Genomic DNA, 14,092 nt, shown 5'->3' on the forward strand with positions numbered 1-14,092 from the left:
TCTCCATTACCTCAGAGGTACTAGAAGTGAGTGAATATGATGATAGTTGGGCAGGGTTAGAGTGAATAGGAGGCCTTTCTGAGGAATAGTATACACTGTAGGTTTCCAAAGAAGAGTTCAGTGAATATTGAAGGCAAACTTAGGAGTGCAAGGTGTGAATATAATGGAAGGGACATTGTAAGGGCTGGTGGCCTTGTTGGTTTAAAACAAGTGCAGGTGTTTTCTCATATAGCAAATGAATATGCAGGTGAGTAGTCAGGTGGTGTAGAGGGAGATAGAGATGGAAAAGACTTTCCAAGTTGCAGTGTATATGTTGGATGTAAAATGAGCAGTACAGGTGGATACATTCCCCAATGGGAGTACTTCTGGAGCCATCATTGTTGAGAAGTGAAGAAAGACAAGATTCCACACAGTTGGTGGAGATTCTTTGGACAAGTGACCAGAAAGATTGGTTGCAGTTTGGGAGCCAAGAAAGAATGAAGGTTATGCAATGAACAAAGGCATTTTTTTGCTGTCTGCTTAGTGGTCTTGCAAGATTTGCATTGTTAGGCAAATGTACTTAGTTTTTAAAGTGTCAATATAACTAGTCAGTCGGATGTGTATTCTTACAATGAATTCTTTATTCTAAAACCATCCAAGATCATAGAAACTTTAAATCTCTTATGTTAAATTGATATGAAACAAATGTCATAAGTAAAATGCTAGTCTATTGCATGTAACTTACTTATAAAAAGCCACCATCTAATCTCCAGTTCAGGTAAACTGACATAGCACATCATTAAGTATTTTTTGCCAAAGATACAAAATGATATCTACAACAAATTTGAACTCACAACTCATGATTTGGTAGTTTAACACATTGATCAGAAGATTTAACTATGAATATTTTAAATCCATGCTTTCAACTCAGCACAACTCCCATCATTCAGACTTACACAATCAGTATAGCTGTTTCACTTGAAATTTGTTTCAAGGTTTAACTGCAATAAAGTTGGTAACAACTCCACCACACTTCTGTAAACCTTTAATCAGCTATCTCTTAAGATTAGTCATTCTGTTACCTTATGAAATTACTTCATTTCGCCAGTTAAGTATAAAGAGTTGAACAGGGCCTCAATGTACTTGCTGCACTCAACTTTGCACTGATAATTTCAATTGTGGCATTCAGAAATTCATTGTCTGAGACAAAAGGGCAAATTGACAGAGCCATTAGAGAATAGAATAAAATGTTGAACAGGGCTTCAATGTACTTGCTGCACTCAACTTTGCACTGATAATTTCAATTGCGGCATTCAGAAATTCATTGTCTGAGACAAAAGGGCAAATTGACAGAGCCATTAGAGTATAGAATAAAATGTCTCATAGTATTCACTCCCATTCTCTACATTCTGAGTTAAACTTTGCCTGTCATTCTTTTAGTCGTCAGTAAAAAAAAGTATTAATCCAAAGCAGTGGGTTGGCAGAATTATCAGAGGTTTGAACAAGATGCCTTGGAATGTCTTTTCCATCTCTTTGTGCTTTGATAACATTTACAATGGCACTGATGCCAAGCTGGTGGCCTTCCTCTTTGATAAACATTGGTATCATGGGGAAGGGCAATTGCCAGTCTCCTTCAAAAAATTACTCAGGTCTGTGCATGCCGAAGCATGTCAACATTGATTGAGGAAGATCCCCAACCTTACTTTTTACAGTGTATACTTACAAGATTTATATCTACATCAGATATGAATTAGTTTAGTTTTTATTTAGCATCAAGTGTCATTTAAAAAAGGTTCCTGGTTTGAATTTAATCTGGAATGATGTACAGATTCAGGAATGAGAAATTCTATGACAATCAGAAAATAAACTGAATAAAACTTGGTAGATATGAATAATGTAAATATACACTCTAAAGATAAGTTAAACACTTCAGAAATTTGTGTTGCATGTTGATACTCCTGTGGAAGTGTCTCTGTCCCTATACAACAATGCATTACATGCTATAGTGAGGTATAGCTCCAAGTTTCAACAAATAAACTATAATCTGTATGTATTTTGTAGAGTATTGTTCTTGTAGCAAATTCTCTGCTATGTTGTAAGTAGATGGTTGTAAGTTTTTCACAGCCCCAACTCCATCAACTGAAATGATTGCATTGGTTGATTCTTCCAGGATATATAACTACACTCTAAAAGGTTTTTTCCTTCCTCTTTGTGAATGTTTACAATACAAGCCTCAATGCATCCTTGTGTGAGAGACTGAAAATATGTTCTGCCCACGTAGAATTTTATATATATATTTTTTTTCATAGATAATTAATCTTAAAAGTACAAATTAAGGGTTTCAGGGATTTCTTTTCTCTGATACACTATTTTCATCACTACTCTTTTACCCAAACTTTCATTGCCAGGGCCTCAATATTTTTATACCAGATGAGTTTCATATAAAATTTGTTGTCATTCAGAAACCTGATCAAATTACTCATAGTTGAGCAACCTTATTAACCTTCTAAACATATACAAGTTTACACGGTATATTTGTGTATGTACACTCGCATACACACACACACACAAGTGAAATTCTTTTTTTATAATAACAAATGCAGTTGCTTAAAATATATAATTGAACAGAAAAATGAGTAGAGCAGCAACTGATTAATTTAGAAAATAATTTGATACCAGTTTGTTAAGCTGAGACTAAAATATTATGAAAGTGATTACAAGATAGCAAAGGAAATCCCTCCATCATGTTTACTTACAAAAATGATCACCACCGTGACCATCATTTGTTTATTTGTCTTGATGAATTAACAAAACCCATGAAATAATGTTGTGCTAGCTATGTTAGAGTGTGTTCCCGATGAAGAATAACATTTCTACAGTTGTCTTGAAGCAGTTATGACGGTAAATGGTGGTGGTCCTAGGTATTACCCAGGCCAACGAATCATTCATGTTCATTGAACAAGCTTGAATAGCATCTAGAAATCAGCTAACAAATCAATTACTTCTTGCTAATTTTTTTTCCTACTTACAGATTGAATTGATTACACAATTCACACACGCTAAATAACGACCGTGTTAAAATCACATTAATATTAAGCAGTAAACAACTAATCCGGATTATGCCCATTGATATGCGTATACATACCCAACTGTTCGTTGAAAGGTCATCGAACTTTAAGTACACAAGATCTTTAGATGCCACCAGCAAGCCACAAATCAAGATTACTGTTCAACAGTAACTCTTAAACAGAAAATAGAAGTCTGACAATAGATGAGCACAACGTTTTTAAAGATATATAAGGAAATGAGAGGTAGTGACATTAACAGCGTATTAATAAGTAAACTGAAACTATTTCAATGAACTACCAGTTCCTGACCAAGCACTATACATATGACAATTCCTAAGCTAAACAGCCACAGCTTAGCTAATCTACTGATTTGCTTTGGCGTACTGAAGAAATAAGGGGTAGGGGTAAATTCATACTAAGCAGTGCACTGCATAACAATAGAATATGCAGCATAGATTGTTTAGTAACTGCTGATGTATACAGTTTAGAAAATCCATAAGAATAATAAATAAATAAATAAAATATCGAAGCGTAAGTTGATCTGATATTGCCCCAGAGGAAATAGTATTTTGTACATTTCAAGAGATTTGTGGGAACAATATATATATATATATATATATATATATATATATATATATATATATCATAACTACAGGGTTTTACCCCCCAGACTTTGGGAGGTCAATATATAATTGTTGATAGTACAAATAGTCAATTTAGGATTCAAATTACGAAGTGCTAATTTTTAATCTAAATATATTTAATCCAAACTGAACTACTCAAGTGACATACGTTCATTTCTATCAGCTGTTCCGAGCAACAAGGCTTTACAGCAAGATGTTCTCAAAAGACATCTGTACTTCTGTTTTTTCTTTTTTAGAATGTTTATAAGAAGTAAGAAATACAATTAATGAAACTTCGACGTGGGGGAAAAATACCCCCAGAATAAACTGGGCCCAAATGCAAACCACTTCAATTTTGAAATGCGACAGTGGTTATAAATCGGAGGTAGCCATAAAGGTAATTAATAATTTCAAGCATAAATTAGAGCAATAATCGTTTCTTTAGAGAATATTTGTTGATATTAAGGGATTAGGCAAACCAAAATATTTTTATTTTTTAGTTTTAATGTGTATTAGACTCAAATAATAAATTATATCTAACATATTAACCATAAATTCTTAAAAACTGGATCAGTGACTAAACATATTGATCTAATCTAAAATGTTGGTTACTCAGGCAATTAAACAAGGTTCTAACAGAATTTAAATCCAGAGGAATGTCGAATTTAAAAAGAAGACACTATTTATACTTGGAATTAGATTAGAAGGCTGCCACTAATTCTAGTTTAACTAAAAATGGTTATGAATTCTTGTAGAACAGAAGAAAGAAAAAAAGGGCGAGGGAGAGAGAGAATGCAACTACCATCACAAGCATATCCTCAGAGAATAAATAACCCAGGTAAGGTATACAACAGGCAACGAAACCTAAACATATTGAGGGAGGAAAAATATTCGTGCTTATACTCCAGGTGAGGTACTGCAGTTTATTATTATTTTTTTTTTAATTAGATGAAAATAAATTAATAACTAAATCAGACCAACATAGACTGAAGTGCAAATAAAATAAAGGCCCTGATTTTTGTAGTTGTCAATTTGAAGAAGGTGGTACGAAATCTGTATTAAGTATAAGATGTGCAGCTGCTATTAAAATTGTGCAGTGACGGCAAAGATACCTCGACAATGGTAGACAATATTCATTGCAAGACAGAGCAGTAAATAGAAGCGGAGGTGAAGAATTCCCAGATCTCATCGACAGTCAAGAAATCTGCTGGAAGAGGCGCTAGTGATCTGGGTAGTTCGTCTACTTCCATTTTTAGAGGTGGCACTCAACAAACAAGACAAATCGGTCAGGAAGCTGAATAATGATGATAGTAACACATAACTGAAGATGATAACTTGTTGTGGAATGGTAACGAGTACAACAAAAAATCGGTAAAGGAATTGGCTTTGAAAGGGCGACAGTTTGTGATCAACAAACCCCCGTATGTGTGTGTGCGTATATATACATATATATGTGTGTGTGTGTGTGTGTGTGTGTGTGTGTGTGTGTGTGTGTGTGTGTGTGTGTGTGTGTGTGTGTGTGTGTGTGTGTGTGTGTGTGTGTGTGTGTGTGTGTGTGTGTGTGTACATACACACATACAGATACATATACATAAAGGGTAACGAAGAGAAGCTATTTGACATCGCAGTCAGTGATAGCAGAAATAATCCAGTGTTATACAACAAATGTAAATCTAGAGACAGGGAAGACTGACATGAATTATCCACGGTCTTTTAATGTCCATGAATTCAATGACCGATGTAGTGTGGGTGTTCAACCCGAGAACTGGCACCTCTATGCATCGAGCACTGACTGGTAGAGAAAAAAAAATGTAAGTACTGCAAAAAGAAGCAGACAGACACTTAGAGAATGATTCCCAGACATGACCAAACAAGCATCGAAAATGTACATTGATAAATTAGCTAGAAACCGCTCACCATATTCGAAGGGAAATCCCTGTAGCTGTCCTAGGTGAGAAAAGGGAGACTTGGTAGTGATCGTCGTCGTCCTGTCTTCTCGCCAAATTTGTTTTACAAAACTGCGGTGTTTCCAAACGATTTAATCTTAGTCTTTTGGCACAGAAGCCTGAACTACAACTACAGAATAATGATAGAGGTGGAGACGGCGACACTTGATGCTGCTATGGTGGTAGTATATGTGTTAGTGAAGCAGTGGGAGGAGATTCGCTTTGCTTTATTTGTCTGGCTCCGACTCTGCGTTGACTTCTCATCACATCCGGGCACCATATATATCTATACATATATATATATATGTGTATACATACATATACATACACACATGTGCGCGCTCGCGCACATATACACACACGCACACTGAACTCGTCGCTATTGCGCAGACGTTAACATTGATAACTTCCTTTTTACGCTGGCAAAATGGCGAGTGGGGTGCGTTTTGAATCATGTTCCTATTCTCATCCGGTTTCTGTTTGGCAATCATTCTTTAATTTCATTTTCTAATCATATTGTTGCAATTTTCTATTCCAGTGTTATATATTTTTATAATTATTTTCATAATCCATTGTGTTTCAGACCCTTTATACTTATCCGGATAATTTCCGAGCTTACAAAATCCTCATTGCCGCAAAATACAGCGGTGCAAACTTGACAGTTGCATCATCTCCGCCGGCTTTCCAGTTTGGAGAAACTAATAAATCCAACGTGTTTTTGGAGAAATTCCCTCTTGGAAAAGTATATACATTTCTTTTTCACCTTTAGACATATTCGGGGAAACTTATTTTTGTATAACATTCAGTTCATAACATCAGCAAATGTTCAGTGTGTTCGTGTATGATACGTATGTATGCATGTGTGTATATATATGTATCCATGTAAATTTGTCTGCATGTGTGTAATCGAATTGCAAAAAGAAGTCATTGAGAAGATTACAGTTCTTCATTGATTCTGTGCTCTTGTTACACGTCATAGTTCTTTCGGCACTATCATGCTATTGTGTTCAGTCATGGCTTTATTTCGTTTTCATAGTCGACCAAGAACTATTTTATAACTGATACATATTTGTGTGACGTTGATCACTAAGTATGTTGCATGTTACTATTCCTAGAAATCTAGGAATTGCCATTTTGCTAAAGTCCAGTATGGAATAACTGTCTTAGAGTGATTGAAAAATACACCTTGCGAATGGTTATCATTTTCACAAAATTTCTTCCTCAAATAAGAATTACATTGATATACATAAAACTTGCCCAGTTTGAGCAAATAAGGAATATCTTCCCTGAGGACTAGTAACCCAATTGTATGACTTGGTGAATATCTGCAATTGACATGGCCTCCCCAATTTTTTTTTTTTTTTACAAAAGATTTTTCTTTAAAAAAAGAAAGCGATCTTTGGGATTTGTTGGTGTGGAAAAAGTCGCCCAGGTTACTTCCTCAACGACTCTTGCGAAGCCAGCAGGGGATGCAAAGGTTCAACCGATGTGCGGGATGCTGGGTAGTTTCTAGTATACATAGAAATAATGTCGGCATTGAATTCTGAAATTCATTGAGATACGAAGTGAAATTCAATGTGAGTTGAGTGTGTCCCAGGCTGGCAGTCTCATACAACAATACTGTGAGTATAATGGTAACCTAAGAAAACTGGGTAAAAAAACTCATGTCGATGTATATTGCTTAATATATGTTTATTCAGAGAAACAAATTTGATGATGATTTCCTCTTTGTATTACCATGTGTATTATTTTTCTTCAGGTCCCTGCTTTTGAATCATCAACAGGGGAATGCTATTTTGAAAGTAATGCAATTGCTCATCTTGGTAAGTCTAATATTTCAGTTGATTCCCTGAACCCTGCATTTTCTTGTTTATATATGAATCTATAATGTATATAACCTCTATTTTTTAGTGGGATCTGCTCAGTTAAGAGGTACTTCTGTTGAAGATGCTACTTGTATCCTTCAGTGGATCAACTTTGCTGATAATGAGATCTTGCCTGCATCTTGCACATGGGTATATCCATGTCTTGGCATTATTCAGTTCAACAAGCAGGTATGAAACTAATACTTGAAAAAATTGTTCTATGACTGGAAGTTTTTCTAATGTTTCCCCATAATTAAAATTAAATAAAATACAGTGAAACTTGAGGGGCTATGCTAGTGAATGTCACCTGTCATGTTTTTGTAAATGGGTATTTAGTTCTGTATTTCTGTATAGCCTGGCTGATTTCAAATGTTTTACATTCTTCTGGATCAAGTCTGATTTAGTGTACAATTATTTTAATAAACCAAGTACTCAAAAGCTTATAAAAAGGTACTTGTGTGTTTGGGGGGAAACTAAGAGTTAAGAAGTGAGACTATTTGGTTTCAAGATGAATTTTTACCATAAACATTTGGCTGTTATATATTAATTCAGGTTACTGAATGATGCTAACTCTAAAATAAAAGTTCTTGCTATTTATGTAAATCTCTGAAACCTATCATACACCAATGGGTGAGATTTTTATGTGAATCTTCTGTTTCAGGATGTTTATTGTTTTAATGTCCATCCACTTTTTCATGCTTGCATGGGTCAGTTTATTGAGACAAAATTTCTCTGGCTTGATGCCCTTTTTGTCACCAATCCTCAGCTGTTTCTATGTAAGGAAACACTTCTCCATGACCAGGCAATGTTTTTGCAGAATATGGAAATGAATGATATTGTTTGTATGATAGTAACACTCATGACTATCTTGATGTTGAAGACAAGGAAACAAACTCACATATATGTAGATGTATGCCAGGTTTTTTTTCAGTTTTTATCTTTCAAGTCCACTCACAAGGGTTTGGTCAATTCAGTACTAGTAGCAGACACTTGCCCAAAGTGTTACGCCTTGAGACTGAACCCAAAACCATGTGATTGAGAAGCAAACTTAACCATACAGCCACGTCTGTGTCTGTCTTCTGTGTTTTTATTTGAATTTAACATGAGTATTTAATACATGACAATACAAGGTTCATGTTGTTTTATGTGTATTTAGTAGTTAATTCTAATTTCATTTTTGATTCTAGGCAGTGAGAGAGATGTAGTTTCATAGCTTTGGTGGACTGGTATGCAACTTGTAGATATAGTGACCTTTTTTAAAAGAAATATAACTCAAACAATTAGATGATATGTATGTCCTGATTAAAAAATTGGTTGCTCCACTAATTAACAGTATGAAGAAGCTTAAAATTAAGTAAATTTATTGTATTTTAGTTCCTTTCATCCTGCTCAATCTACTTATATTCTCTGTCCTGTAACTTGGGGGGGGGGGGATACTTGGAAAGAAATCTTTCCAACTGGTAATAACCATGTATTTTGCCTAGAGCAAGACACCTGTTCCTGTCCCTTGAATGTCTCACGACTATAATCCATCCTAGTTTGTGACTGCTGGTGCCATGTGAAAACTACTCAGTACATTCTGTAAAGTGGTTGGCATTAAGAAGGGTATCTAGCTGTAGAATGCCAAAGCAGACAGTTTGGTGCAGTTTTTTTTTTTACTTGCTGGCTCCTGTTGAGCCGTCCAACCCATGTCATCATGAAAAACATTAAATGATGGTGATAACAGGGAGGGTGCCTTTTATGCATGGGGGTATGTAGTGGAGTTTCATGGGTAAAGGTTTCTATGAAACCTTATGATTGATTAAAAAATTATATTATAACACTTTGTTTTTTCTATTTTACAGGAAACTGAAAAGGCCAAGGAACAAATCAAGAAAGTATTGACTGTTCTCAATCAGCATCTACAAACACGTACATTCTTAGTAGGTGAAAAAATCAGTCAGGCTGATATTACTGTATGTTGCAATATGTTGCAGCTCTATAAGCTGGTAAGCACTTGTTATAAGCTATGACATTCTCCTAATTGATGTTGTGCCTGAATAATGATTGATGGAATAATACATTTTTTTAAATGTAAAAATTTAATGTACTTCGTTAACGGTTGCTTAGTCACATATTTTTATCGTTTTAAAATCTATTTTTCCATTGGGTGACAGCCCTCACCAGTTTTCATTAGTCAGTTGGTAAAATGTCGATTAGCTTTCGAGGAACTGGATTGAATTATTGTTATTATTTTTTTTTTTTTTTGCTGTAGCTGATTGTACAGTATTGCTTGTTTAACACCAGGTCAACTGATATCATATGCATTCCGGCCTGGATAGTCCTGTGTTTTTAACAGTGTTCGGGGCTGCATTATGAAATGTCCTTTCCTTATTGAAAAAAAATGGGTTATTTGAGAGGAATTTAGTTGTATGGTACAAGGTTGTGAGCACCTGGAATATAATTTAAAATATTTGGCTATTTTAATAATTTATGTACGGGAGACAACTCTAAACATGTTTTAGTCTTATTTGATTTCTGTGAAGGAAAATCTAAATGTGTATATTTAAAAAATAATACGCACATTATTCAGATTATGAAATGTAGCAGTTGATTTTGAGATGTTACTTTTGAAATACTAATTTTCTAGCTAGGTGGGTGTCCATATTTATTATATTGTATGAAGTTTAAATCAAGATTGAATGCTTAGATTCCATGTTAAAACATTAATATGTAATGAATTATTAACTGTTTATTGATAAGGGTGTTCAGTATATTTTTAATTTCCCCATCACGATTTTAAATTCTATTGTGAAAAGTTTATTGAAGTTGAATTTTTACAGTGATTGATACTTAATTGTGACTTTTTTTGCCTTAGGTTCTAGACCCTGAATTCCGTAAAAGTTACATAAATGTTAATAGGTGGTTTACTACCATGATCAATCAGCCTCAAGTGAAATCTGTTATTGGGACTTTTAGTTTCTGTACTAAGATGGCACAATTTGATGGTAAGATATGCTTCTATTTGCTGTATTTTAAAACTAACCTATGTAGCAATTTTTTTAGTTCTTAGTTTCTCCTGTTCTGTCAATAGTTGTAAAATTTATTTTATAAGCTAAAAAAACGTTCTCATTACTGAATATTAATGGGTTCTGGTGGTAAAATGTTTTAATGTTCTCCCAACTTTTTCCAAATGTTTATCAGCTAAGAAGTATGCAGAAATCCATGGTCAGGGAAAGAAGGAAAAGAAAGAGAAACAACCAAAGGTTGAAAAAGCTCCTCCAAAACCTAAAGTAAGTATCCATTTTGTCTTGTTCCTTTAAACATGTTGAAGTGGTTGTTCCTCGTTTTGATATATTTAGTAACTCGTTCTAAAGGAAATGACTGCTCGTTTATTGCAGTAAAAGTGTTTGTGCTCTCTCGTTTGCAAATGTCCACTTACTTGTCTCCCTTCTCGGGTCAGTATTTAATCATGAAATTGTGATTAATGTAATTACAATCAACTTGGTTTTGCTTATCAGGGAAGGAAACAACCTTGATGTACAAATGGTTTAGATAGCTCATGCTCAGTTTGGATGTAAATTTTGGGCGAAATTTTCTGTGCAGTTATCTGGATAATTTGTAAATATTGTCTGTTCTAATTGTTGAATGAGGTGTATTTGAGGTTTGTTGTTAGCAATTGCTCAGAAGTGGAGCATGAATGCTCAGTTTGACAAACACCTATATTCTAAAAGTGTTCATGAAATTTCGATGTAACAACTGTTTGATGATTTGATGTATCAGAATGAAGATTTTGTTTTAGTAGCATAACTGATTATACTTTCTGTTTTAGGAACCGAAAGCAGGATCTGGTGACGAGTTAGAAGCACCACCAGCACCCAAAAGAGAAGATCCGTTTGCTAAGCTCGATAAAGGGTAAGAGAAACTTATTACTCTGTTAATGAACTAAAATTTCTAAAAAGAATATTTCTTGTGTATTTAAAGAATCAATTTGAACATAGGCATTTTATTCAGATTACAGTTGAGAAGTTATCTAACCTGAATATGTTCATCTAGAGTTAAGCATAAACTATTAAACTTTTATTTTGAGTGTTAAGTCTTTGATAATCTCGATTTTTCTTCAATAACCTATTACATTTGGTGTAATGGCTGTCAACTTCACTAAAATCCTGCAACACTTTGTACATTTGCTTATTCTATTAATGTATTGAAGTCCTTGTTTTAATCCCTTTTGTCTGTATTGAGCACAACTATTCCTCTGTTGGTATTGTATTCTTATTTGTTTTATTTCAGGACTTTCAACATGGATGAGTTCAAGCGTTCATATTCCAACAATGACACAAAAACTGTTGCCCTTCCATACTTCTGGGAACATTTTGATAAACAACATTATTCCATCTGGCTTTCAGAATACAAATATGATTCTGAGTTGACTTATGTCTTTATGTCAGCTAATTTGATCAGAGGTGAGATATTTGCCTTCTCTTTTTCTGTTTAGCTCATTTGCATTTAAACTGGCTTTATCAGGCTCAAGTATTCTACCTGTTTTATATTCACACACTGACCAGATCCAGTTTCTCACACTTTCCTCTTACGATGTCATTCTTTAAAATGGTCACATCAAAATTTCATAGCTATAAGATAATGTAAGCATTGCATTTATCAGTAATCTGAATGCTAAAGGATGAAATTTTACATTGCATTTGGTGTGCAGTAGTGTTGATTATAGTTTGCCAATGGGCCAGCCAACACTTCGCTGTGTTTACAAGTTTTCTGACCTAATAGGCGCAGGAGTGGCTGTGTGGTAAGTAGCTTGCGTGCCAACCACATAGTTCCAGGTTCAGTCCCCCTGCTTGGCACCTTGGGCAAGTGTCTTCTACTAGAGCCTCGGGCCGACCGAAGCCTTGTGAATGGATTTGGTAGACGGAAACTGAAAGAAGCCCGTCGTATATATGTATATATATGTGTGTGTCTGTGTTTGTCCCCCCCTCCTACCATCGCTTGACAACCGATGCTGGTTTGTTTACGTCCCCGTAACGTAGCGGTTCGGCAAAAAGAGATCAATAGAATAAGTACTAGGCTTACAAAGAATAAGTCCTTGATTTTCTCGACTAAAGGCGGTTCTCCAGCATGGCTGCAGTCAAATGACTGAAACAAGTAAAAGAGTATTGCTGATTTGCATCAGTGGAAGATATTCAAATACACACACACACATATAGTAGGCTTTTGGAGCAGTTTCTTTCTATTGAGATTATGAAAGAAAACACTATTTCAAGATGTCATGCAGCAGGTCAAATCATGTAGTTGTGGAGCAAACTTAACCACATGGAGATAGTCTCCCTCTATTGTGACAAGATTATATGTGGTTCAGTTAAGCCTGTTTACTCGAATATGTTATCCCTTTTTATAGCCAGCTTGATTTTAATTTAGAAATTGAATGTGAGATCTTCAACTTTTTTTTTTTTTGTAGGAGCATATGAACTGATTTAAATTACAAAATATATTGTGAGTTACAACCATCACATATCAAGCGATTCTTATATAGCTGTTGGTTAGACATGATGAAGCCTCTAATAAGAGAACACTATATTGCCCAGTTCTATTCTTCCAGTTTGTGATTATTAAATGTGGTGTTTAGTGGATTAATTCTCATTTCAGGGTTGTTTTTATAAATGCATAATCTATTTACTTTAAACACTTTTTTTTTTAATAGGAATGTTCCAGCGTTTAGAAAAACTAAATAAACAATGTTTTGCTAGTGTCCTTATATTTGGTGAAGATACAAAGAATTCTATCTCTGGTATATGGATCTGGCTTGGTCATGAACTAGTTTTTAATGTAAGTTGCTTGATTTTCTTAAATATTTCTTATCTTTCCCCATTACAGTGATAAATGTCTGTGCTTCATTCTACATTAGTCCTTGATGTGAACTGGTGACCAGGCATGTGGAAGCCTCTTAATAGAACTTATTAAATACTGTTTGTATCATTGTGTGTAATGTAAAGCATTTTGACGTAAACGATTCTTATGCTATATGCAGTTATTATTTGTACATTGATTTATTTTTGTTAAAATTTTGATAGCTGCTTAATAGAACTGTAATAACTTGAAATATTTGTTTACTATTTTCAGCTCTCTCCAGATTGGGAAGTGGATTACGATTGTTATAACTGGAAGAAATTGGACCCAGACAGTCCGGAAACAAAAACACTTGTTGATGAATATCTTAGTTGGGAGGGAAATTTTGGTGGTAAAAAGGTAAACCAAGGCAAGATATTTAAATAAACACTATATATCATTGTCAAAGTAAAATCAAGTAATAAAATAAAATGACTGAATTGTATATATATTTCTTTATCTTTTGTGGCATTTGCATCTGAGATTTTCATTTGCGAACTTTGTGATGGTTGGGGTATTCTGAACAGTTTTTTGAGGGAGAGAAATGTGTCTGGGCGACTATGAGATCTTTCTTTGAGTGTAAGAATCTGCCAGTCTTCCGCATAGCAGAAATTTTCCTAAGTTGGATGAATCTTGGTAAATCATTGAGGTAAGATGTAAAGCTTGCCTTTGATGAAATAGGCTGATGGAAATGCATATGGTGATATACTCGCTCAGAACAAGATGTCTATTTA

The 14,092-nt window shown here is 34.6% G+C and overlaps 2 protein-coding genes and 1 long non-coding RNA gene across 3 annotated transcripts in view; 2 read left to right on the forward strand and 1 right to left on the reverse strand.

Moving 5' to 3' along the window:
- The window catches only part of LOC106878873 (calcineurin subunit B type 1), a 44,084-nt gene extending 38,269 nt beyond the window's left edge, over positions 1-5,815 (reverse strand). The window contains exon 1 of the mRNA XM_014928218.3: positions 5,588-5,815. Coding sequence (XP_014783704.1) covers positions 5,588-5,590 — 3 coding nt within the window. The 5' untranslated portion in view covers positions 5,591-5,815. The remainder of the gene's footprint in view (positions 1-5,587) is intronic.
- On the forward strand, positions 3,856-5,726 carry LOC149136261 (uncharacterized). Its single transcript, XR_016241705.1, has 2 exons — positions 3,856-4,067; positions 4,426-5,726. It is a non-coding gene; the product is annotated as an uncharacterized LOC149136261 (long non-coding RNA).
- A 211-nt stretch (positions 5,816-6,026) lies between the features above and the next one.
- On the forward strand, positions 6,027-13,803 carry LOC106878862 (elongation factor 1-gamma). Its single transcript, XM_014928207.2, has 11 exons — positions 6,027-6,055; positions 6,200-6,358; positions 7,376-7,439; positions 7,528-7,670; positions 9,326-9,469; positions 10,339-10,468; positions 10,665-10,753; positions 11,293-11,375; positions 11,754-11,926; positions 13,174-13,298; positions 13,593-13,803. The coding sequence occupies exons 1-11, from the start codon at positions 6,044-6,046 to the stop codon at positions 13,743-13,745; spliced, it is 1,275 nt and encodes a 424-aa protein (XP_014783693.1). The 5' UTR covers positions 6,027-6,043; the 3' UTR covers positions 13,746-13,803.
- Positions 13,804-14,092: the final 289 nt, after the last annotated feature.

Source organism: Octopus bimaculoides, chromosome 4 (assembly GCF_046866305.1).
Source record: "Octopus bimaculoides isolate indiv1 chromosome 4, ASM4686630v1, whole genome shotgun sequence".
NCBI lineage: Eukaryota > Metazoa > Mollusca > Cephalopoda > Octopoda > Octopodidae > Octopus > Octopus bimaculoides.